General features: G+C 41.0%; 1 protein-coding gene across 1 annotated transcript in view; it reads right to left on the bottom strand.

The window, feature by feature from the left end:
• The window catches only part of LOC140224169 (uncharacterized), a 143,065-nt gene extending 137,345 nt beyond the window's left edge, over positions 1-5,720 (bottom strand). Inside the window, exons 1-2 of the mRNA XM_072297616.1 lie at positions 5,675-5,720; positions 4,458-4,534 (exon numbers count right to left, since the gene is read on the bottom strand). Of these exons, the coding sequence (XP_072153717.1) occupies positions 4,458-4,534; positions 5,675-5,720 (123 nt within the window). The remainder of the gene's footprint in view (positions 1-4,457; positions 4,535-5,674) is intronic.
• Between the last annotated feature and the right edge of the window lie 20,268 nt (positions 5,721-25,988).

Genomic DNA, 25,988 nt, shown 5'->3' with positions numbered 1-25,988 from the left:
ATGCCGATAGTTTTGACTTCAAACCACGATTGATAAAAAGAGGCAGTCATCACAGACCGGGAGAATATGCCGTCAAAAAAAGTCAAACCGTTACGTTTTAAGGTGGATCCTGAGTTTTGGCCCAAGGTACCTGGGTACGATTGTTCTAAAAAAAAGGGGTAAGGTGAATTATTTTGATAAAACCGAAATTTCCATCTCCAAATCAATTTGCAACCGATTTCAATGTACCGGTATAGATGGTTAACTGGAAACAGTACTGTTTACTTTAGGCAGTCCGCCCCCCCCCCCCCCTCCCTCCCGACTGGAGCGCTTCGGGCCTCAGGTCTGTGTTATGTGTCCCGCGTTAGTCTCATGATTTTATATTACAGAGTATGATTGCGTAGAAGATTATTTACGGCAGGAGGATCTCTTACTATGATTGATCTAAAGACTACTATAATTTTATCTCACTCTTTTAATTATTTTTTGGACGAATCATCACACAATGAGTGCTTTTTCATTGGGATCAAGCCCAGAATGCATCACGCCAAAACTGAGGACTCACCTGAGACTTACAATTACGGACACTTTTTAGTCTAGGATGGATCCTTCCAGGGTCGTAAACTGGATCCATGAGATTATTCCATACTGATTGATCTAGAGACTCAATTTAGATTTTCCCAAGTGCTCCACCTGAAATACGTCGATTGTCCCCAGAATGCATTATGCCAAAGCCGAGACTTCAGCTAAATCTATTTATCATCATTTGGAAGTCAAAGTCTGGGTGCCCGAAATGTACCAAAATTCAAAAATGGGACTATTGACTCGATCTCGTAGATTATTAGCATCAAGATCCCCGAAAATCGTTCGAAATCGGCGTTGTTGGAATGGAGCGTTGGAATTTGGGATCATCCCGAGGATCTCGGAGTTGGACGTGGGGAATCGGGCGTCGCAAAGTGGAGCGGATCAGAGAGAGTCGCTCATGATGTGGAAAGTTTAAAATCTTTACCAGTACAAAATGTAGAGGTTGAAAAAGAGACTTCGCTGGTTTTCGCATAAAATTTCCTACGAGAAGCACCCCTTTTAATTCACGATGAGACATTGAGACAGAGTAAACATCAAAATCCGGTATTTTTAGTCAAAAATAGCATGAGCGACGCCTTTCAGTGCTCCATTCAACTGTGCGTTGGGCGAATTGGAGCCGATTCCGGGGACCGCTGATTTATGGCCGGTTCGATTCGCACCGAAACATGTTCCGGGTGCATGGAACATGTTTTACGACGCCATCGCAGACACAGAAGCTCAAATCTTCCCCACGCCACTGCGCCGTGACTACTTCGCAAAGATGCGTTCGAATGGAGGCAAAGTTGTGAGTTGCTAGGGGTTCGACAATCGATGCCTGTATTAGGCGAATGATTTGAAAATGTGGGTATTTTTAACGAAACTTGTTGGAAAATCAACTTTGTAAGGGAAAAATTGCCCTCAAAAACGTAATTTCACGGAAAAAGTTATACGCGTTATCCCCTAAAATATTGTGGTACTACTACCCCAATTTATTCGATGATATGGACATTTCCAATTAATTTTGGTAGTGCCGCAAATTAAGTTGGGGTGATACCGCAACGATTGGGTTAGTCATATAATTCATTTGGGTACTACCACAATTAATTGGAAACGTCCATATCATCCAACAACCCCGTGATCTTTTTTCCGTGTGTAATTTTCACTCGTTTCTCTCTGAAGTAGAAAAATGTGTTACTTCCCTCCTTTGTTCACCTGATAGTTTTACTTCTTTGAAGGGAAATAATCAAATTAGGCAGTAGGCCACATTTTTTTTGGAAGAAAGTCAGCAGTAGTTTACCAAATTTATTAATTAATAGCGACATTTTTTTAACATTTTCGAGACGAACAAACGCCTGTGAAAAAGGGTACCAGAAACTTTTGAGGGAATTACGAATGAATGAATGAAAGTCGCAAAAAACTATCTCGATTTGCAACGTTTCAGATTTAAAGTCACGTGCTATTGTTTTAAAATAGGAGCAACAAATATTCCTTGAAATCACTGATTTTTTCAGGAGCCTGTGCAAAGCATTCTTTGATTTTTTGGATATTAACGTCCATTGACTTTCCTCTAAAAAATAAAAGAACAGCGAAGATTTTTAAATACTGCACTCAAGATATGTCATTTATTCCTTTCATCATCAGTACATTCAAAAGTATGCATCATAAAGCAGAAAAAATCGAAGGCCTGGCATCGTTGTAAATGTAAAGCAATGGAAGCTGTTTGGCGTTTCAAATCTGTTGAAAACCTAAGATGAGACTAGACGTTAGAAACTGTTTGGTCCCAATTCTGAGCAAGAGTGATGATTTGATAAAGCGATTTCAGAAAATGTGCACCTGAAAATGAATCGAGGGAGCGTGAAAGAACTATTTAAGTAGATCGTTCCAGCGCGACGCTCTTTGGATGCCGAAGGAATAATTAATTTCGAGCGAAATGCAATAATAAGTACGTTGCATATTTGCAAAAATCTACTCAAAGCGGACAAAAGCTCTCCATATTGCTGCTGTTCCAATTATACATCACATGATGATGAAATGAAACCGCTCTAAGAATTTTGAAAGCTACGCTTCATCTAAAACGTATTAACGAAACGGAATTATCAAAACAAGGTCAGTCAACTTTCGACAATCGCTTTAGAGACGACAAAATGTTATGTGGAGAGGTCGTCTCTTGTCAGGCAAAACAACGTAACTGCGCATTGCAAAATTCTGGCTCATTGTTTGCACTCGTATTTTTACAAGGAAACTCTGAAAATTTACCGTCTTGTTGCAGGCAGAAATCAGAAAAATTTTGGACAGACATTGCATGAACACTTTTTTTATTGAATTATTTATGCAATTTTGCAGTCTTGAAGTTATAGTCAGACTCCCTCTCCCCTCAGTAGCTAATATAACACTTGAACGGCTCCTCATCCACCCTGAAATCGCTGAAAATCGAAATTATTGTCGGTGGTATCAATTAAACTTTCTTCTAACGAAGCTTTTCTCGCATGGAGCTTTTTAAAGCCCTTCCGACTGAAAATGGGGTTTTCCAATTAGCTGAGTTAATTTTTGCGGATCTATACATTTCTCGTATGAGGCTTTTGGACGGAGGAGACCCAAATTGCCGAGGTGATAAATCCCTTGATACGGGAGGGCGTGGTAGAAAATTCACTAAACACTCATCCTAGATCAAAGTCTTTGCAACCTTTTCGTCCGTCATGCAATTTGTATCTGGCCCAACGCCATTGGAGCATCCGACCTGGTCTTTGAGTCCGAAGAGGTGGGACAACGCAGCGGTCCGTGCAAATTCAATTAAGTTATCAAGTCTCTAAAACAGTTCATCAAAGCGTTTTACGCCAATTCTCTTTTATATGGATAATGCGTTTGAGCCCTCGTCTATATTTTAGAGAGGAGGCCTAGTTTCTTCAACTCGCAAACTCTAATTTTATGGGGTGCCGTCTGAAGCTTCAAGCTTTGATGAGGCCTCTACGAGACCGCTAGATTTTCTGTGCAACCTACAAATCCTAAAGTACTTTAGTACGGAAAGAATTACCAGGTCGCCTTGTTAGTGTCGTGCCGACTGCCGCTTTCAGATTGGTTGCTTAAGTTCTCGGCGATGGCACTAGAGAATCACTAAATATGCTTCTCCAAAGTAATTGGAGAGTAAGTATGATTGGTTTATGAAAGATAATTATAATCAGTCATAGGGAATTGTACATACACACCAAACTTGCTTCTATATCATGAGGTGAACTTTAACATAATTTACCGCGGGGACTAGCACAATGCACAGGACAAGATGCAGCACACACAATAGACCCACACAATACAACGTTACACAATAAGATAGAAATCGTAGTTATCCAGAAGAAAGAACCTAACTAGATCCCCAGGTCGCATAGCTCAAACAATCACCTTATTTACGATAAAAAACGAGAAAGTAAAAACTGAGCGGTTTTTTTTCCAAATTTTTGCTGACTTTTGCGTAAAACCAGAGGAAAACTCTGTTACGTTTTCAATGAAAAACGCCCTAAAGTTTCCTAAAATAAAAATTCAAATTGTGAGTGGAAATTCAACAGCGCAGCGTTGAAATATAGTCGTGAAAACGTTCTTTTGTCTGGGAAACAACGAGGTCCTCGCCGTGTTCATTCTCATTCCTCCAAAGTTTTGATCTGAAAAAGCCGTTGGTTCTAAGCCTCTGGTGGGAGAATCAAGGACTAATGAAAGAAAATCCATCTCAGTGGAATTTTTAGATTGGAAAGAAAGTTATGTACTTTTTTGGCAGACGCAACTCACGCCTCAATATGCAGAATGGCGCAAAATTGAAGAAAAAAATCGGGAAAATTCCCTTGCAAGGCCGCAAATCTTTCAGTAAAACCCTTAAAAACCATATTTAAAAAATCGGTAAGTTTACTCAATAACAGGGCTTAACTCACACTTAATAGTAGAATCCAAGGAGAAACATGTACATTCGGAATATTGGACTTTTCTGGGTTAAGTTGTCTGATATTACCTGCAACAGAGAGAAAAAATATGACGATAAAATAACTCTTCTTTGATGGATTTTAAAAGATATATCTTAAAAAAATTACTTAAGAATACTTGGTACTTGGGATCGAGAATCGATGTCTCAACAAAAATGGATGCCCGTGGATTTTCTGTCATAAAATATATTTACTAAATGACGTTGCAAAATTTCCGCTCGTGTTAAATTTTTTGAAGATTTCATCTTGCAACTCACCGTACATTATATCTAAATTATGGAGAATATTCTTAAATAATCTCAAGATCCAGCAGTGTTTAGTCGTCTGATAAAAATGAGAGGAAATTGCACCATGTCAAATGCCGTTATGATGATTCTGATTGATGATGTCAAATTAATGATGGAGGAGAAATTGGTGCTCAGACAGATGTTATTTTTTATGCTAATACGCACGAGTCAATCACCAAATCGCGATATGTTGACGACTTTCGATAATTGACCCACTCAAATCATAGCGTCCAAAAAGCTCAATGTATGCGTTCATTTAATTTTCTCAAATTCTTAATTTCCTCTTCCTTAAAAGTCCCTCTACTGTGATCTGAAAAAAATCATTCCATATCTTTTGATTTTTAGATGAGCTGTTGCTGCTCCTTACAAACCAACCGAGTAGGATTGTTTCCAACCTATGCCATTTCTGCCAGGAAAAAGGCCGTAAGAACCTGCAGGCGTTGGCAAATTTCCTTCGATAAAACACGGATTTCTTAGTAAAATTATGAATATTTTTCTTTCAATTTTTTAAATACTTTGTTCATAATTTCACATAAAGTTCCTGAAAATGTCAAGGAATAATATACATAAATTGCCTTAAAAATAGACATTTTATCTGGGGAAATTAGGCAACTCTGGAATGTTGATACGGCGTTTTTCCTTAAGACGGGTGAAGGGTGGTGAGGTGTGGGGACACGGACTTGGGAGATGGAGAGGGGCCAATGAGAGTCGATTAAAAAGCGTGTCAGATGGCATTTCAGATTTCGATTGAATGATCCGCTGCCGATCAAATATGGGCACGCGATTCGCGGTTGAGGCGCCGCCGCCGCCGCCGCCGCGAAAACCAAGCACTCGAGCGGACGAATCGCGGCTCCGTTCCTCAGCCACGTTGCCAAAACTAACACTTTTCTCGCCTCGGCTTCCACGACTGAGTCCACGCCAAGGACATTTCTAGGAGATAGTGCTCAGCATACGTCACCCCATATTGTAAATCATCTCGGGACAAGCACCTAGCTAAAATTTAGTTTGCAACAGGGTTGCCACAGAATTTAGACAATCAAATTCCCTCACATTTCTCTGATTTCCCTCACACATTTTCATGAAATTCTCTGACAATTTTATTGAAGATGTGACGGAGGGTTAAGAAGGCATAATTGAAAATAGTTTTCAGGCAAAATTTGTTATTCGAAACCTCAAACCCATTCTAGAAAGCAAATGAAGGTGATTTAACAATTTTTCCTTGACATTTTCGTCATTTTCCCTAACAATTTCCGGTTTTCCCTGACTTTAAAATTCCCTGATATTTCCCGGTTTTCCCTGACTATGGCAACCCTGTTGAAAGGGGGGGGGAGGGGTTCTAGGCCGGGATGAGAAACAAGAAGCACTCTACTGACCTCTCGGCGACAGATGGGAACTTATCCTTCCGGGGGCTCAACTTTCTTATACGGACCAGATGAGGGAGCAACAGTCACCAGGCCTACTAGGTGGATGATGAGCTCCGAATGACGTAATAGGCCGAACAAGTTTGCCAAACCTCGTATGTTCGCGAAAAGTAATTCTCTAAACGTTGTTCAGCATATACTTAAAAGGTATAGGTTAACCGTTGAATGTTTGAGTCCCGGGAGTGTGTAAGCTTCCACTGTTGCCAATTAAGATAGCAATGGAAGGGTCTTTTGTCTCTGGCTGGGTTAGGGCGGTTTGGCCTTTTTAGAATGAGGAGGATCGGAGGATAATTTGTAAAAGAGAACTCCCATAAAACACGAGTGAAATGAGTGAAGAGTGACACAGAGAACTTTCCTAACTTTTCTCAGAAAAAATATTTTATCGGGAGAAAGGAGGCAACGTTGGAATGTTCATACGGCGTCGAAACACAACGTGGGCCTTTGAAGCCCCTCTATTCGATGCCGCGAATACCCAAACGCGAGTTCGAATAATCGCGCCAAACACGGTGCGGTCGGTGTCAAACTATATCAGCGCTTGCAAGGCTGTAGGAATACTTCATGCATTGCGCCAAACAGTGCAGTCGGCGTCAAACGCATATTAGCGCCTACAAGACTGCATGAATACTTCTCGCATTGCACCAAACGCAACGCTACAGTATTGGCGATAACTATTCGAATACCGGTATAGGCACATTGCCGCTAGCTGGATTGAAAGCGCAATACACTGTGAAGATGACTCGACACTCCACCACGCTTTCTTTCCTGGCTTGCGCGACACTAAAACTGCCGCAAAGGTAGGACCACGTGTCATTTCTTTTGATGATCCCTGCCCAGTTTTAACCACAATTGAATGGTAAATATGTATCTTAATTGCAACGATTCAGAAACTGAGACGATGTTTAAACGATGCAGCGATTCTGAAACTTGATACGCGTGAAATTAATATTGGTTTGATAAAAAGAAAATAGAACGAACGAAAATATCGCGTCAAAATTCTTTGAGATTTTACTTTAAATCATTCCGGAGATTTCTCGGAAACTTCTAAGAAATTTTATGTAGCTTTTTTAAAAAAAAAAAAAAAAATGATTGAAGATAAAACAATCAACGATTTGCAGCGTTGCAATCGGAGATGAGAACACTTTTTTCCGCGTGCTGGCGTCGATATTTGATTTCATTCACGGCGGGCGTAACAAGATAACTATTCGACCATGGGTGTTGGCATATTGCCTCTAGCCGGATGAAAGGCGCGTCACACCGTAAAGATGACTCCACGGCGCGCGGCGTTCCCTTCCCTGGCTCGCGCGACGCTGAAGCCACCGTTAAACTAGGATTCCGTGCCATCATGCTTGACTCTCTGTTCCGGTTTTTACCACGATTGAAGGGGAAATATGTATCCTCATCTTAACAATTCAGAAACTTGGACGATATATAATTTCTTTTTGTTGGATTAGACAAAATAAAACAAACGAAAATATCACGCCAACATTTTCGAAGCATTAAGATCATCTTGGAAAATGCGAGGCAACTTTCGAGAAAACTGTGTGTAGCTTCATAAAAACCATGAAAAAAAGTGGTGAATGAGAGATAAATTTGCTTTCTTTCGCGTGCACTCGTCGGCGGCGTCGGCCTCTGAATTCATTGATCTCTTAAATAATTTGAAAATGATTGTTGTACGATTTTTTACGTGTAGTAATTTTCAGTGGTTGGTGCCATGCCCCTAGTGGTATATAATTTCACTAATTCATGATTCACATAGGTCCTTCTTCTATTCGGAGGTCTTCGTCGGCGGCACTCGACTTTGAATGGAATATACGATGCAATTATTTAATTTCTTTTATGTTTTAATTCCTTCTTTCTTCGAATATAATCAAGGATCGGCAGCTAAAAAACTTATTCGTGATGCACGGACACATGTTCGCCTTCATTATGAACGTATAGGCAGAAACAGCTCTGACATTCCCTGACATTTCCCGGTATTCCCCGACTGTGGGAACCCTGCTTACAAGAGCCAAAATCGCACACATGAGCAGCAACTGCTTAAAAATCCAAAGAAGAAAAGCTGAAAAGGCTCTTATTCTCTTGTGGAAAGGAAAGAAGATGAAGTCGGAGATTTGTTTTTCCAATGAAATGTTGAAAGCTGAATCTCCTGGAAGGCCGAACGTGAGGCGGACTTTCGTTTGAAGCCTCTAATCAATCTGTGAGATATATGATTCGGTGGAGGCGCAAACGGCGCGTGACGTCACTGCGGTACACGCGCGGGCGTTCATCATGACGCTCCATCCTTCAAAGAAAGGAAATAAGTGCGGTCCGGTCGGGGGCGGCGGCGGAGGCGGGGACGCCAGGAAAAAAGGAGGAGGCCGCGAAAAACAAAATGCGGAGGCTCCTGCGTTAACGTCTTCGTTGATTTAAGTAGTCGAGAAAGAAAGTGAAATCCCCAGGTTTCCGTCAAAACTGGGTTAGAATATTAAATATCGTCGCTTACGGATTGGGCGCGAGTTCTTTCGACGCGCCGACTGCAACACGCGGAAACGATTTTTCATCCGTCAGCCGAGTAACTGGGAAACGAAACAATCTGCCGCTGATAGGAGCAACGCAGGGAATTTTCTCCTTGCCAACTTGCCCACAACTTTTCCAACATTATTTCCCACTTTATTTAACGAATTGGTCTCGGCGAAAGGGATGCACTTGTTTGGTGGCATTCAATCTTGCGATACGTCGTTTCGATATAGTTATGGTTTTCTTGAGACCCAAGACTTGATTTTTAAAATTTATGTCAACATGATAAGACATCGAAGATGGATATATTAAACGGCATGGATCGGGCTACGTCCTGTCTTGTCTTGCTAACAAAGCAAGATACAGTTCCCGATTCACGGCTTTTGTCGATCAATTCACGGCTTTTGTGATCGATTCGTGCGTTTGTCGAACTAAACACGTTCAAATATCGGTAGGAAAGGCAGCGGACTGAGCGGAGACGCCGACAAATTCCGCTCAGTCCGCTGCCTTTCCTACCGATTTTTGAACGTGTTTAGTTCGACAAACGCACGAATCGATCACAAAGGCCGTACATTGATCGACAAAAGCCGTGAATCGATCGACAATGCCGTGAATCGATCGACAAGAGTCGTGGATCGATCGACAAAAGCCGTGGATCGATCGACAAACCTGTGAGTCTATCGACAAACCTGTGAATCGATCGACAAACCTATGAGTCGATCGACAAACGTGTTAATCGATCGACAAACCTGTGAGTTGATCGACAAACCCGTGAATCGATCGTCCAAGTTGTGAATCGATCGAATTACGTCGATCGGTTCACGTTTTGGTTTTTCGATCGATTCATGTCGATTGACTAGATACCGGTTTTCCTTTTAATTGTCGATCATTTCTCGTCTATCGATCCACGTTTTTTCTTTCGATCGAATCGACACCGGTTTTTTAGTAATTTGTCCATCGAATCGGTGTCGATCGATTCACATTTTTATTTTTCGGTCGATTCTTGTCGATCGAATCCACACCCTCCTAAAAAAAAAGCGCGTCCAGCCATTTTCCCGGCCCAGAGCGTACTGTCCGATCAACGAAAATTCGAGAAATTGACCGCGGACAGAGCGGGAAAAATCCACGGATTCCGCTCCTAAGGTGCCGTGCTCCGAAATGTGAGCGTCTTCTCGCCCTCGACTCGGTAGCAGAGTTTTCCGCCGGCGTCCAGGACGCCGCCGACAGACGCGCCTAAGGTTCCGTAGCTTTAGGCTCATTCAAAAGTGAACATAACCCAATAATTTCAGAGATTTTTATGATTGGCAAACTTATATGTGGACGTATATCTGCCAAACGGAACCAGAGACAGGTGGGACAGAAAGGGTGTACTCGTTGGTCGAGGGCCGTAAGAATGAATGGGAATTATAAAGCGCCAGTGACGTCAGCGGCGACGAAGCATCGCCGCGCTCCGCGTGCGAGTCATGAACTCATGAGCCCTGTCCACAACGCTCTTGTCACATGCCCACGGCTTATGAGTTAGCATACATTTGGGGCTTAGTTCCGTTTGGCAGAATGTAAAATCCCACTTTTTCCATTTCTCCAAAGGAAATCACTCACACTTTTACATTGTTTCTTACGCAGCTTCAACGACCACACCCCATCTTTCTCACTCGTCTATGGTGCCGTTTGGCAGAAATACGTTTACTTAATGATATAACGTTTTTTTTTTCCAGTAGGTATATGAGGTAACTGAACTGTAATTGATGGATAAAAAGTGTTTTCAGGCACAATTGGTCACGTGCTGCGATGCAATAAAAACCCGTTAGAAAAGAAATTCGGAGGACAGAAAAGCGAAAAAACCTAATTTCCCGCAGCCGCAGCTTCGAATATTCTCTGACGTTAGATGGTACGAAGGAGAGAGGACGGAACTCGAAACTTTTCAGAATTTACGACTCACGGAATGCTGCCTGAATCCATGCGATCCTCGTATAATTCTGTCAATACCGTCCGCATATTTTCTGCATTTCACTCATTGATCTGTGTCAGCTTTAACTTTTTTATGACTTATTTTACGATTCTATCCGGAGCTCCTGCCTTTTTAATCGCATTCAAAACTGAAGACCGGAGGAAAGGCAAAGAATTGCAAGCGCATTCTACAAAGGGATCGAATACTTTTTTCGCGATACGGCCACCCTTTGGACCTTGAAATGCCCTCCTTAATTACTTTTTACCTTAATTGAATGATCTTAAGTCTGAACTTTTCAGACTCTCGCCCTACATAAATCTTCCGTGACAGAAATAATCCAAAAGATTAATATTTTGACATTTTTCGCTTTCTCACCGGTTACAACTAATGAGCAGATGTTTTAATGATTGAAAATTTGCGTGCTCGGTTCCTCCTGATAGCCCAATTTTATAAATCGATGACTGAATGCGGTATATGTGTGTGCCTCAATCACTATGTTCGAAGATCTCCGATTATGTTTTATTCTTTGCAAGAAAAACGAATCAAACATTTTTCGTCCAATTGTATGTGATGTCCTTCAGAATTATAGAAGAAAATTCTCAAAAAATATATACTTAAATTTTGTCTCGTTTTCTTCAAAAAGAATAAAACATGAGCGAAGAATTACAACGGCACAATCTGAGATACAAATTTTTCGACTTTCAGCCATCAGTATGTGCTTCGTATGTGGTTCATTCAAAAATAAGTATTAAAAAGCCTTCATTGCTTGGAGATTCGACCATTTTCAAGACGAGCTAGTCAATTAAATAAATTCATTCCCTTAAAATGACACTGTTGCATCGCTGCAATTATGATACTACAGAAAGCACAGTGCTCTGATGCTGAGGTAAGAAATTATTGATAAGAAGAGTTAAACGATATTCAAGTTTTTCGCTCTTCCCGCATGAAATCTGCCAATTTGAAAATAAACAAGGAGTAAATACCTTGAACGAATGTCACACGGAACAATAAGCAGCTGGAGCATAACAGCTGGAGAAGTAGAGTGCTTTCCGTGGAGGATATATTTGCGTCCCTACTAGATCAAAGTGACAAAAACTTTCAAATCTTACTCTGTAACACAAAATCACGAGAGCACCGCGTAACGGTACGTAACGCATAGCGGCTAGTAGCGCGTAGATGGTTGAACCGCCAAGCGGTCAGGGAGCGTACCCCCTCGTATAAATGAAAATAATCTTTCTCTCAACAAATGTTCCCCTTGTCAAAACTTTAAATCTCGTCCAGTAAAATTGAACGCACTTATTGTTAGACTGACAAAATGATTGAAACCGTCCGAGGGTATACCAACAGCAAGATTCAAGAGAACTATATGAACTACGATTTGCGATAAGGAATCCCAATTTCTGGCTCATTTCACAAGAAGCGTATGTGACATGCTGATGCGTGCTTTTGTGGGCGAACCACAATTAGTATTTCCGATTGCAAATTGAAGTCCATTTGTAAATCCGACGACGCACAATGGATCGAGTCAATCAGAAAGGTTGGACATGAAATTTTCGACTTAAACCGCTGATGTTTCTTTCGTCAACTTTTATTTTAGGGGGCGATTCCTAAAGAAAATTTTACGAGAAAACCATTGGGACCAGTTTTAAGACCTAAAAATATTGTAAAAACGGAGTTATGAGCTTTTAAAGTTTCTAAATTTTGTCCGACCTCTCCCATTGACTCGATCCACTATACGACGCCTGGAATAGCTCTCAGAAATTCATGTTAAGCATTTTGAATCCTTTGCAAGTTTCACGGCCAAAAAAGACCGACATGCGGACTCCTTCTACCATGTCGGAAGTATGAAAATGCGTTTGAATCTGCGAGAGTCACTGTTGGATGGGCCAAAACAAAGGCGACACTACGTCAAAACTGGTCCTTATTTTGCTGATCGGAGAACGTAAATACGGGAGCCGAGACAGGTGGCGGTAAAATTGGAAATTTAGACCGGCGCGACGACTCGCTGACGGATTTGTGACAGTGCCGCTGCTGCTGCTGCTGCTAATAAGAAAAATTTTTGATAGGTCTACGGGAATCCGGATGCCGCGACCTTGGCTCGGATAAACAACGCCTAGAAAACATTTCCCGTCGCCTCTCCCGTGTATATTATTATACGCAGGGCGGATTCTTATATCATTGTTATCGTAAACATTCACACAACCGAAATTAAAAGTATAATATACATAAATTGCCTTAAAAAAACAGGTTATTCAAAAGTTAACGGCCCGTTTTGGTCCGCTATACAATCGCATTCGGTGACTATTTTAATAAAAAAAAAAAAAATTCAGATACCTTTTTGTCATGGGAACGGAGTTCCCCATGATATTAGAATCGTTCCGTTGCTTTCGCTATGGGATTCCCTATACCTCTGCGACCTTGAGCGTTTCGCCCAGTCTCCGATTTTTGGTTGATTTTCCGATGTATCAAAAACCGTTGTATTTTTTAGCCAATCATGTCTCTACGTCAAGTTGTGTTGATTGCTAAAATTCGCTTTCAGCGAGTTTTTTTCCATCTTGAGATGTCGTGTCTGACTGGTAAATCTGCGCAGAACCACGAAGTTCCGTTTTTAGGCAAATTCTTTTTTTTGGGAGGTTCTGATTGGTTATTTTTCGCCATCAGTTTTCTGTTCGTTGGTGCAAAAGATCGCCTACCTCGGTGTTCTTGAGAAGCCGCCATTATCCCACCTCAAATTTGAAAAATAGAAGTAAAGAAATAATAACCATCGTACAAGGTGGAAAATTGTTCTGGAGGACTCGTTACGGATAAAGAAGTCAAAATCAGAGCTCGATTGATTGATTTAATTCATGGATACGCAAATATTGCCTTAGCTCAACTGCCGCGATCGGAATGCGTGCTGGCATGAACCTCGAGACGCATTAAAACAGTGCGAACCATGGCTCCTACAGCAAAACAGCAATGCGCTTCATATGCAGTCAAGGTCTCTTGTGATAAGTCCCGCCCATTGCCCGAGTCTTTTGTATGCTATTTTTACTCTCGCCCACGTGGAATCCATTATAGCCTAGTTGACTAAACCGCCTCGTATTTTTGATTCGGTGCGGGCACCCGGCGATCGGGAGTTCGATACCCGACGATGGGAACTACTTTTTAATGGTTGTATTGAATGTTTTAGACTAATCATCAAAAAATAATTAATAGTAGATGATAAATGTACGAACATTTTCTCGTGAGTTAATATGTTAAACAAAAATACTGGAATATACCTTCTTCATATAATCAGCCACATGTTCCCCCAAATTAATGACGTTATTTTCTTTTTTCAATAAAGTTAATTTGCATTCAACGTTCGTAAGTTAAGCAAAAAGTACCTATTGATACAAATAGAAAGACATGAAAATAGTATGTCTAACATTTCAGTTGTTTTTTTTTATTTATTTTTTGTTTTTTTGTTTTTTCAATAAAACAAATTGACTGGGACTAGAATCATTGTGTCTCTGAAGACAAAAGCTAAGTTTTTTGATACAGAAATACTAATATATTCATCCTTCATATAATCAGGGAGATGTTGACCCAAATATTGATGTATATTTTCTCTGTTCGCCCAAATTAATGATGGTATTTTCTTTTTTCAATAAAACTAATTTACATTCCACGTTCTTAAAGCAATATTTTCTCCAAAACTCAGCAAAAAATAACAATTTATACCTACGCAAAAAGTAAATAGATAAATAAATAAATAAATAAATAAATAAAGCAATGACATGAAAGTAGTATAGGTAGTACACATCTAACATTTCGGTTACATCTATTTGAATGAAAAAAATGGCAACTTAGGAAGCACATAGGTCACTTATCGACGGTGAAACTACCAAACCACGTATCTCGGTTTGCGACGTCGCAGACTTCCTGTCATACTTTATTTTTTAAATGAAAAGCTACTTAACGTCCAGTCTTGAAAATTTCCGTGATTTTTCCTCTTCGTGCGGAGAAAATTCTGTGAAAATTTCAAGGAATGATATTGATTTGGTCTACTTCAAAAAAATAAAATGTGAGCGGAGATTTTTAAACACCGCAAACGAGATACGTGGTTTGGTAGTTTCACCGTCGTTATGATGCGTATTCGGGCATATGCGTAGAGTAAAAATATCATACTTTACGCCGAAAAAACGAAACTGAAAGTTAAATGCGTTAACTTCCAAAAACCATACATAATCCAACGAAAATAAATAATTGGTAAATAACAGCTTTCTTGTATGCAAAGAAAAAAAATTAAAAATGTTAAAAAAGAGATGTCGACACAAAATTACATAGCCCCTTCAATTCTGAAGATACTACAAACGAACTGTACCTTAAAATTTTCATATCCCAGAAGCAAAAGTTCCCATGACGAATATTGCTATCGCTAGCGATTGCAAAAACCAACTTGTTTTTTAAGTGAAATGGGTCTGTTGTACGCAAGAGATACACCCTACACCCAACTGAATACGCTTTCTAATTGTAGATTCGCTCGAAATTCACGTTGGGCACATCAAAAAAAGTTTGAAATTCACTCCTTAGCGCACAATCTGCGCGCGTAGTTTGTAACACCCTTTACCGCGTATGCGGGCAGTTTTTCTTGGTGGCCAGCAGTCAGGTTTGCCCGAAGGGCGACCTCTAACCTAAATAAACGAACAATCTCGCCAACTGTCGCGAAAGATTTCAATTAATTCAAAGCTCTATTTGGCGAAGTAAAGAAAGAAATAGGAAACAAACGCTTGAAAACGATTGAGATCATACAATAAATAAAGATAGTGAAATCGTTAAAGAACTTCAGTTCATGTGGCGCACTAAATGTTCGGATCCAGGCGACAGAATTTTCAGATTTAGAGGTCAAACCCCGATTCAGGTGATGAAAAAACTTTAGCTAGATGGACCAAACATTTTGGTGCCCTATATGAATCGAATTTTCGCTCATCGTGGGACCTGAGTATTTTTATTACTCATTGGCGAATTAACAGTATATTTTTCTTCTTCTTTTTTTTTACAAACTTTGAGTTTTGGCATCTGCAGAGCACTTTTAGGCCCAGCGTCAAATGTAAAGTGGGGCATGGAAAAACTACGAATTTTCGCCGATTTCAGCCTTGGGACTCGAGTTTGAGCCTCCATTTTGAGGCCGAAAATGTGAAAGTCGCCAAAACTCAAATATTCCAGAAAAAAATTGCGTCGTCAACTGCAAAATATCGAAAAAGCTTGGAATTCTAGGAATGGGTTAATTCTGGTCTATATCGATACCCTCGCCTCACTCCACTTAAAGAAATCAGTGAGCTTACAGCACTGCATGATAATAGGGAATCATACATTTTCCTACGTTGATGGCGTCATTTATCCTTTTTTTTTCTTTTCTTTTTTATGAAACATTGTACCTAACATAATATTGTACGTACATATTTTTCATCCAAATGACAAGTATGAAAAAAGAAAAAAAATGATAAAAACGGTTGATAAAAATAAATCTTTTTATTTTTCTATGAATTTAATTTACTAGCCTCGATCATCAAAACAAGGCTGCGAAATGCGCAACTGAACCAATATCAGACAATTAATTGGGGTCGCTGATTTTACAATAACAAGCATGGAGCTAATGAGTTCCAGGAGCCACCGAAGTCGTGAAAAATAGACATGGTGTATTCATGTCAGAGTAAAATGAGAGAAATAATGAGGAGTGGGTAGTGGGAAGTTTCATACGCCCTCGTTGAGAAAACGAAGATTATATAGAGCTATCCTGTATCGTTATAGTTAATCAATACGAAAGAAACAAGCTATTGTGAAGGGAGAGCCCTCAGCCCTGCAAGTATTTCGGAGCTCGTCTACGGTTGTGTTCGATTGCGTTGTGTTCATCATGAACACAGCCTATATACAGGCTGCGCTTCAGTTGAATCTACTTTAAAAGATAAGCCGTATGAGGAGAAAAAGGGAATTCGTTAGAGAGGTGCGATTTGGGGGCTCTGCCAGACAGGGAGGGGTACTCCAAACTTGCATACTTAAGCCCCCAGCACAAACAAAATCAATGATAAATTCAATAAAGTAGTGAGTTGATTTTTGCGCTTTCGCGGAAATAGGGTTAAAGTAGCCATATTTCGGGTAAATTGTCTACCCTCCCATCTCCACGTGATGTAGGTTTACGTTCCCCCCTCCAAGAAAAAAAAAAAATTAGCACTCCCCTTCCCTCCCCCAAATGTAGACAAATAAAGTTCGGGGTTTCCCTTACTTCTTTTTGACGGGAAAAAAACTAAAAAGAGATATAAATAAAAAAGAAAAATGAAAGCAAGTGGTCCAAAAATGTTCTAATTATAGATTCCAAAGAAAGAAAGAAGAATCATTTAATAAAAGATACGATTTAAAAAATTAAATTAAAATATTGAAATATACAATAATTAAAGTAATAAAAAACAAAATTCCAAAATGCAGTGTCAGGTTTTACATCAATCAGCCCCCAACCCCCTCCCCCATAAGACACGCGGCATGCACCCGTAACGCAGGCTCAGCCCCCTTCCCCTAAAGTGTTACGTATTATGAACGGCCCCACCGTAGCCCACAAAATATACCCCTCCCAGTTTTAGGATGGATGGCTGTGCCAGAACTATGATGACCAGCGGACTGATTATTGAAATTGATGGACAAAGCTATAGACAAAGAAGAGAAGAGGGATATGATTGAATCCTATGGGTGGAAGCGGTTGGTTGCAATGGACAAACGAGGTAAATAATAGACTAACTAACGGCAACCGACAAGAGACCCGACAGTTAGTCCATCATTTTCCCTCTCGGTCTGTAAGAACCACCAGTTGCGACCGATGGGAAAGCTCCATAATCCCTATGTCTTCTTTTTCTATCGCTTTGTCTATCAATTGCAATAACTCGAAGAGCGTGAAATGGCCCGCAGTGGCTCTTCGAGTGCCTTTTAATCGATTGCTGCAGGGACCGTCGACATCGGGCGGACGATTCATTAACTTGAGGACGGCGGACAAATGCTGGTTATAAATTGGTGTAGTTGAGGTTGTACCGGCGTACGGCGTTCCTGCGCGGCTTGGCAATTTCCTCGATTTAATGAAAATTGATGGCAGAGTGAATGCAAACACCGCAGTTTTCATTCCGCCATTTCATATCCACCTCCAAAAAGCTCAAGACTCTTCGAATACAGATGTTTAGAGCAGAAAGAAAAGAGGAAAATATAGCTAATTTAAAATTTGAGAGATAGAGGTGCTGGTGTCGGATGAGCATTTTAAATTTCAAAATATATGTGTCGGTTTTGAAAAATGGGTTGAAGTGGAATGCTTCCGCATAATGAGTCGGGTTCACCTTGCCCAAATTTACATATTGATTAAAAAACTGACGATGAATGTTGAATGGTCAGCTGATTCTGAATCACAAGTATTTCACCAGTCACAAAACGCGTCTTATTTAAAGATGAAGGAACAGAAAATAAAAACGGTAATGTGAGAATCATCCAACATGATAATAGGGATAAAAATTCAAATGAAAATCAATATTCTTCGTGACGATAAAGAGAAAATAAAATATTCAAATGTAAGTCTCGGTGTTCTATCCATTTGTTTATTACCCATATAGCTCGTGTAGGTTCGTCATTTCCTAGACGAGGAGACGTAACTCTACTCCAAGGTTACAAAATTAACTCAAACGGAGGAATTTTTGGCAAAAATATGGTTGTGAAAATTCTGTCCAGAATATTACTGATTTTTGCTTGTTCAGAAAAAAATCATTGAAATTTTTAGTCAGGAGCACGCGACTATTTCTCACTAAAAATACAATTTGCGAAGGGAAATGTTGCAGCCTTGAAGTGGAGTTACGCTCTTTCGTATTGGAAATTACGAATTAATTATTTGTCCAAGAATTGTCTTGTTCTCAAAGAAATTCTACATACGAATGACTCACTTTGAGTGGGTGTAAAATGGACTTTGTTTCCGGTTGTTCATTCGAGCAAATCGAGCCAATAATGAGCTGCATACAAAAAAGCATGCTTGCCACGATTGATGACTATGAAGGAGTAAAAAAGACAATAATAGACACAGTAACCTAGAGGAGGCTCCAATTTCTTACCTGTTCTCTGGAGGCATGAAAAATCGCGTTTTTCTACTTAACCGTTGACCCGCGAAATATTTCGGCACACTGGCTGATAGTTCCTCGTAATATTTTAGTCAGCACTGAAAATGTTTTTAACACATCTGGAGTCTCACTGACACGTAACAATCTAGAGCAAAACCGAAAGAACAGCACAATGTCCGTAATTTCAAAGGTGAATCAATGCCAATCGCGCGGAAAATGCAAATGACAACTCGCAAAAATTCTCACAGTGGCTGATATTTGAACTTCAAAATCGGCTAGGTGGATTGAGAATACGGGCAAGAGAACGAACAATTTTGCTGTGTTTTTATTTCAGACGCTTAGAAGTAACTCGGGTAGGTTTAAAAAAAAAATCCTGAAATTTTTCCGAAAAATGTCAGTTTAGTACACAACCGATTAGTACAACAGTCCAAAAACAGGGTGGGAATTCTACGAGGTTCCCCCTTTTTCTGATCTTCATTGAAAGTCCAGATTTTTACAACGTTTACAGGAGTTTTCAATCTGAGATCTTTAGATTTCAACGACCGGAGCCAAAATTAAAAACAGGGAAAGTTAGAAGCATGTGACACTTGATAACATTCCTGGAAGACACACTCTAGAACCGAATTCAGGAAAAACTCACGATGCACTTGGTACTATTCCATTGTTTGTCCTGTACCTTATTGAAAATTATGAGTTTTTGCGACTCGGACGGCCACTTTCGAAAGGAACATGAGAACACTAGATCCTTGAACTCGGGGCAAAGATTAAAAAACCGGAAGAGTCAATTTCAAGTGACATTTGGTAAACATTCCAGAAAACATGCGAAGGCGGGAAAAATTCACAATCAACTCACTTCTTTCCAACTTTTTATTCCATTTTATTTTTCAAGAAAAAATAAGGATAAAATAAGAAGAAAGTCCCGGGCGAAGCGCGGAATAGCGGGACTTGGTGAGGATTGGCGTGAAAATGAGGCGTGGTACGTGAAAACTTCGCGTGGGGAGCGGGAGCGGCGCGCCGCGTAGGAAGGGCAGCTCGATTTCGGTCAAGTCGCCGGCACCAACTGAACTCGGCTGCGGGTCCACGCCGAAACCCCCTCGGATCCGGCCGAGGCGGGCCCGTTCGCCCGGGTCCCGCCGCGCGCCGCCGCCGCACAGCCGACGATACGTCTTCCCGACACCCGACAAGGGGATGCGCCGCCAAGTTCCTACTCCGGTCCGCACCTCTTCTTCGAGAAGAAGTGGACACGGGTGACGGATATGCCAATGGGGCTCCCCGGCACCATGCACTTGTTCTCCATGATATTATTGTACTTCAGGATAGGAAAAAAAGAAATTGAGAGGCAGGGCCGGATTCAGGGGGTGGCCACATGGGCCGCAGCCCATTGCGGCAAATTTAGAGGGCGGCAAATTTTGCAATTTTTTTTAATGTAGGTATAAAAAAAATCGGATTCAGAAAAAAAAAATGGAAACGAGAAAAGGCGACAAAATCTCTCATTTCCTGAAAGTATAGTAGTTCTAATTTTGTCGTCTATCGGTGATACAAGAGACAGCACCTGTACCTTTAATTAGTCGAGTTAAGAGAGAGACCAAACTCGCAATTTGGCCTGGAGCGGCGCGGCACAGAAAGCAATGATGACGAGGACTTGCGATGAAAAGGAGAAGCCCTCGGCGCGGCGGCGGTCGGCATGTAAGCGCCTACAAGACTGCATGAATACTTCACGCATTGCGTCAATCACAGTGCGTTCAGCAGCGGTCGGTGGGAAACGCATAGCGCCTACAAGACTGCTTGCATACTTCACGCATTGCGTCAATCACAGTGCGTTCAGCGCGGTCGTGAACGCAGCCTACAGACGCTGACTCAGCATGCGCGACGCGGCGCGGCGGCGGAAGTTGAAATTATTAAACCAAATATATGTTTGTTTCTTCACAATTTTTTCGTTCATTTCTTCTAAATGGAAGGCATTGACCACACAGAGATAGGTTTACGAAACTTAACTTTCGCGCAAGTTCCGTGAACTTTTGCTAGTAGTGTTGACAGGGCTTTCGCAAAAAATGTGCCCAACACGCGACTAGATGCGATTGATGAGTGTTACAACTCAAAATAGAGCGGCGCGACTCTTTTTTGATCAACAATCACGAACAAATCCTATTCATCGATTCACTTTGAGCTTCCATTTTGACGAGTGGACAGAGGGCTATACGTATAGCGCACTCCAAATTTCGATGAAGCTAAGTGAGAATGCGCAACTGTCAACATTTTCGTAAAGGAACCCCTTGCACAATGCACATGCACGTTGATTCACACGTTGTGGACGCGTTTTGAGGGCGCTACCCTCAACTTGAGCTGCGGCGAAAGAATTTGTAAACCCATTCAGGTTTATCGCCAATTTAAGATTTGCCTTCAATTTCACCGCAAACGCAACAAACATACCGGAGAGCGCGGATAGTTATGTATTCGGGAATAGGCTTTTTACGTCTTGCTCTATGAATTTTGATAGAGCCAAAAAAGAATACGTAAATCTGTTACAACTTTGGTTTCCATTTTGAAAACGATGACGACCCTATCCGCACAATTATTCTTGACCCAAAACTCTTAGGGGTGGTTCAAGGAGTGGATGGATTCGAACAGCAGCCGTAGAGTTGTATTCTTGACTTCTGGTTAGTTTTTTTTTCGTTAGCAGGTCAAATAAATTGGGCTCAGATGTGAACCAAATTCACTAGCAAAAATTCATCTCAAGGTGGAAATGAGAGATAGCGTGCATTAAAGCGGGAAATTGGGATGCGTACCCGACGTATTTCAAAGGAGGTCCAAAAACACGATTCTGTGACAGGCACAAGAAACCCATTGATGTAACTACCTGGCAGGAACTAATTACTACCGAAGGAGCTCCTCCAGAATGAGTCGATTCTTCTCCACCGAGTGCGGTGGGTTGTAAAATGAAGTCGATTCACTGATTTCAGTGCCTCCGGAACACACACCAAGAAGCGAGGAAGCGTCGGTGTAGTAAACAAACAAAATAAATGCTGTCTTCATCTTAAAGCGAGTGTTTATTTAATGTTAATTAAAGATGATTCGGAACATGTTTGCGCGCGATGCGTGGAGCCGTGGGTCGGGGGAGTGGGGGGGGGGGGGGGGGGGGGTTGGCCGGCTGACGCCAGCGAAGCAGAGTGCATAGCTGTGACTGTAATTGGCGCAGAGGATCCAGCATGCCCATGCCCGAGTCTAAGTCGCTTTCTTGCCAAAACACCAGATTTCGCCGTTTCGCACACTGGCAATGTCACGAGAGCCCAATTGCCAGCAAGTGCACGAAATTCACCCAACGAATCAATAGATAGGGAGCCCTAGAGTACCTACATAGCGAGAGTATGGACAGATCGCTTCATGGAGGGCTTAACACCCAAAAAAGCAGCAATTCTTCTAACCAACTTCTAACACACAAAATTTCACTGCCTGTATGCAGAGTCTGCAGATTCCAACTCTAACCAAGATGGCCAAGAATGTACATGAATGAGCGTCCATGAAGATGTCCAAGGAATAAAATTGACTTTGACATTTTTATGCCTAAACACTCTGGTCAAACGGTGATTTTGTAATTGAAGCTTCACCTCAAAAAATTCATCACGCCAAAAAGGAAATTGACGGGTTTTTGCGGTATTCTGAAATAGTGACTTCATGTCTTTTTGATCCAAAAAACTTTAATTAAATAAATACAATATTTAGTTCCTCGTGTAAGCATTTCACCCGGATCACTTTGAAGCTATTGAAATATGCTAAAATCAGCTGATGGAGGCGAAATTAGTATTTAAAATTTACATTTACATTAAAAAGATTCGAATTATCCGCTTGCGAAGAGAAACAAGATCTCAGTTTTGGAGAGGAAATACTTTTTAATTATCTCGAAAAATTAATCATTTGACCTCTACTGTGATTTTTTGTCGTTTGAGTCGTTTTGAGGAGAAAAATTTGACAAACAAATCAAGCTCTCCGATAGTGAAAGTTCCAAAATTATTTAACATCCGACTAAGTCGAGCAGACTTCGTTTTCTTTTAAGAGAGAAAGGAAAAAAAAGCTAATTTCCTTTTTATGAGTCTAATACGGAAAGTTTCTATTTGCTCACGGTATTTTACGGAATATTTAGGTGGCGAAGCATGTATTCTGATACTTTATTTTCTCATCTCCTGGTATACTGGACTTAATGATGGTCCATTTGGCAATAGTGGACGAACCATTATTACCTCATTCGCCGGGTTCTGAAATATATAGCTTTGAAGATCGGAATCTACATGAAGCTTTAAATGTTTGTTTCCGTTGTATTAGGAATTATTGTTTTTCGTAAGCCCGCTCATCCTGCCTCCCACAACAAATTCCTGGCTGTGTCACTGGTAATTGACAACTGGTGTTCGTATTCAGAAAGGGATATTCCCATATTACTATCGCACCTAGAAAATTGGCGTTTGGTCTGGTCTTATCGTATTCTATCTGTCTTGCCTTTTATGATTCAACCAAGAAAACAAGATTCTCCACAGAAACGGTATTGTGAGACCAAAAAAACACTAAAATGTCTCTCTCAAAAGCGCACATATGTCTCTCTGGGAACATGCCATCACGTCCAAGATGTTGGTATCAATGGCACGGCAAGCTTTGCGATAAATCGATAGATCTGCTATTTAAACCTATGGAAAAGGATCGATTAACAGGGTGTTTGCAACGAACACTTTAATAATCGATTCTTTACTATGGCTTCAATCAGGGAAATATCGATGATCGATCATTCACGCCTCGCCAAGTCGCCACTGGTTGGAGTCCATGGCCATCCCGTCCAAGATATCTAGGCTTGATTCATCATAGGACAGCTTTCTCTGCAAAATCAATGTGAGCATACAGCGTCTAAGATTTCGGAGTCTAAACATTTTCAATAATCGACACCCTTTCCCTAATGATATCCGAGGAATTCCCATCATCTTTCTCAGTTTTTTCAGCGTGGGTAGCTGATTTTCTGCATTCCTGTTTTTAACGACGTAATTTCTTGGGGAAGCTTTCCACGAGGGAGGGATGGATTACATTTTACGGGAGTGACGCAAACGCAAATATGAGAAATCCGCGTTCCGATCAAAAGATGCGCAATACTCGATGGAAGCGAAGAGCAAGGCGTCATAATGGGTCAAGCACTCGGTCGTGAAAATATTAGCAAAAGCGGTGGATTTAGCGATGCAGCGACTTGGTTCCCCGCGGAGGAGGGATTTTATATCTCTATCCTCGGGGCGAGAAGAGGGGGAGGGGGGGGGTCTAACCGCGGAGAAAACACGCAATTACCAAAAACACGAGGTTTCTAGGGTGTTTCTCCTGTCCGTGCTCTTTTCATTGCCGCGAAATCCGAGATGATCCCGGCTGAAACCGGCTCACAATTTTAACGACAGTGATTAAATAATGGTTCTTCGCGCCCGCCCGTCGTCTCATCGCGCTGCATCGTTGCCACACCCTGTGCAGTTTCATAACTTCCATCTCCTGGATGGATGGTATGGGTTCGATCGACATGAATCGATCGAAAAATGAAAACGTGAATCGATCGACAAACCTGTGAATGGATCGATAAAAGCCGTAAATCGATTGACAAACCCGTGAATCGGTCGACAAACCCGTGAACGGATCGACAAACCCGTGAATCGATCGACAAACCCACGAATCGATCGAAAGGCCCGTGAATAGATCGAATTTTGTCGACGGAATCGGTGTCGATTGATTCACGTCGATCGACTCACGTTTTGATTTTCCGATCGAATCGACACCGGTATTTAATCATTTTTCGATCGATTCACGTTTTCATCTTTCGATCGAATCGTCGCAGGTTTCTTAATAATTTGTCGATCGAATCGGTGTCGATCGATTCACGTTTTCATTTTTCGATCGATTCGTCCATACCCTCCCTCGTGGATCCAGTTCAACAAAGGAACCAAGTTTTTAAGCAAAAATGGCGTGTTTGTTCGATCAGAAGAACTCCATAAATAGTATTTTCAAACTGAAAGGTTTGAAGGAGCAGAACTGACACATTGGAGGTTCCGCACAATAAAATTGTGTCTACAATGTTTTAGATGGGCCAGGAACCATCCTCCGCTCAGCAATGATTATCTAGTCGTGGATTTGTGCCATGCATTATCTGCAATGGTTCTGCTGCACATAAAAGATACAGGCAACTGAAAACATTTTCTGAAGGCAAATTCACACGAAAATCACGCTGGGCACATCAAAAACATTTTACAATTCACTTTTTAGCGCGCATTCTGCGTAATTTGTAACACGCTTTTTCAAATTTACCTGGAATGTTATGAAAATTTCAATTAGATTCAAACCTGAAATACACATTGTGTTTTTAACCTGACAGGAGCTTTCCCTTTGAGAAAAAGAATCTGAACATTCATGCAGAGAGATTTGATCCAAAAAATCCTCACCCTAGTAGCTGACACGGAAAATATATGAAACGCTTTGAAATGCCTATGGCGTGAATATATTCCAGAGGGATATGTATATATTTGAATAGATCTGGTGCGGTGACGGTGCGTTCACTAACCTACCCCCTGGAGATGTTTAGAGACGAGTCGCGTGTAACTTCACGAGGTGCTAAAATGAATTAAAGCAGTATGCTTCGGTGACACACTGACACTTTTGCTTCGAGGGCTGTTTAGTATTCCACACTGACGAATTCAGAGAGAGGATTAGAGGAGCCTAAAGGCAAAATCGAATACGAGTTTCAAACTGCCTCCTTTTCTCCATAGATCGAATGAACTTTTAAACATATTAAGCCTGCGATTTTATAAAAACCTCTTGAGTGATGATAATACTTTTCAGAGCCATACAATTTCGAAACGGTACATTTTCGCGAGGAAGGTAGGATAAAATTGGCGCAATAAACTGAACACTGTTTTATGCGCAAAAAAAAAACCAAGAAAAGTTATTTTTTTGATCGACGTAAACTTCATTTTCAAAAAATGTAAAATTTGCAGGAAAACGAAACGGATGTACTTCAAACAATGTTTTCATTAGTGTTCGACTTCTTTTGGTCATACGTATGTGATAAAATCTTAGTATACGTAGATGACCAAAGTGCGGATTCACGAAGCTCCGTTTGAACTGTTGCAGACTTCCTGGGGCGTTTTGTTTTTCCTTCAGAAAACTATAGTCAACATAGTTTCTTGAGCACTTGCGTGATTTTCCTTCTCTGCTCGATAAATACA

Source organism: Bemisia tabaci, chromosome 3 (genome assembly GCF_918797505.1).
Source record: "Bemisia tabaci chromosome 3, PGI_BMITA_v3".
Lineage (NCBI taxonomy): Eukaryota > Metazoa > Arthropoda > Insecta > Hemiptera > Aleyrodidae > Bemisia > Bemisia tabaci.
This window is presented reverse-complemented; position numbering and strand designations above follow the sequence as displayed.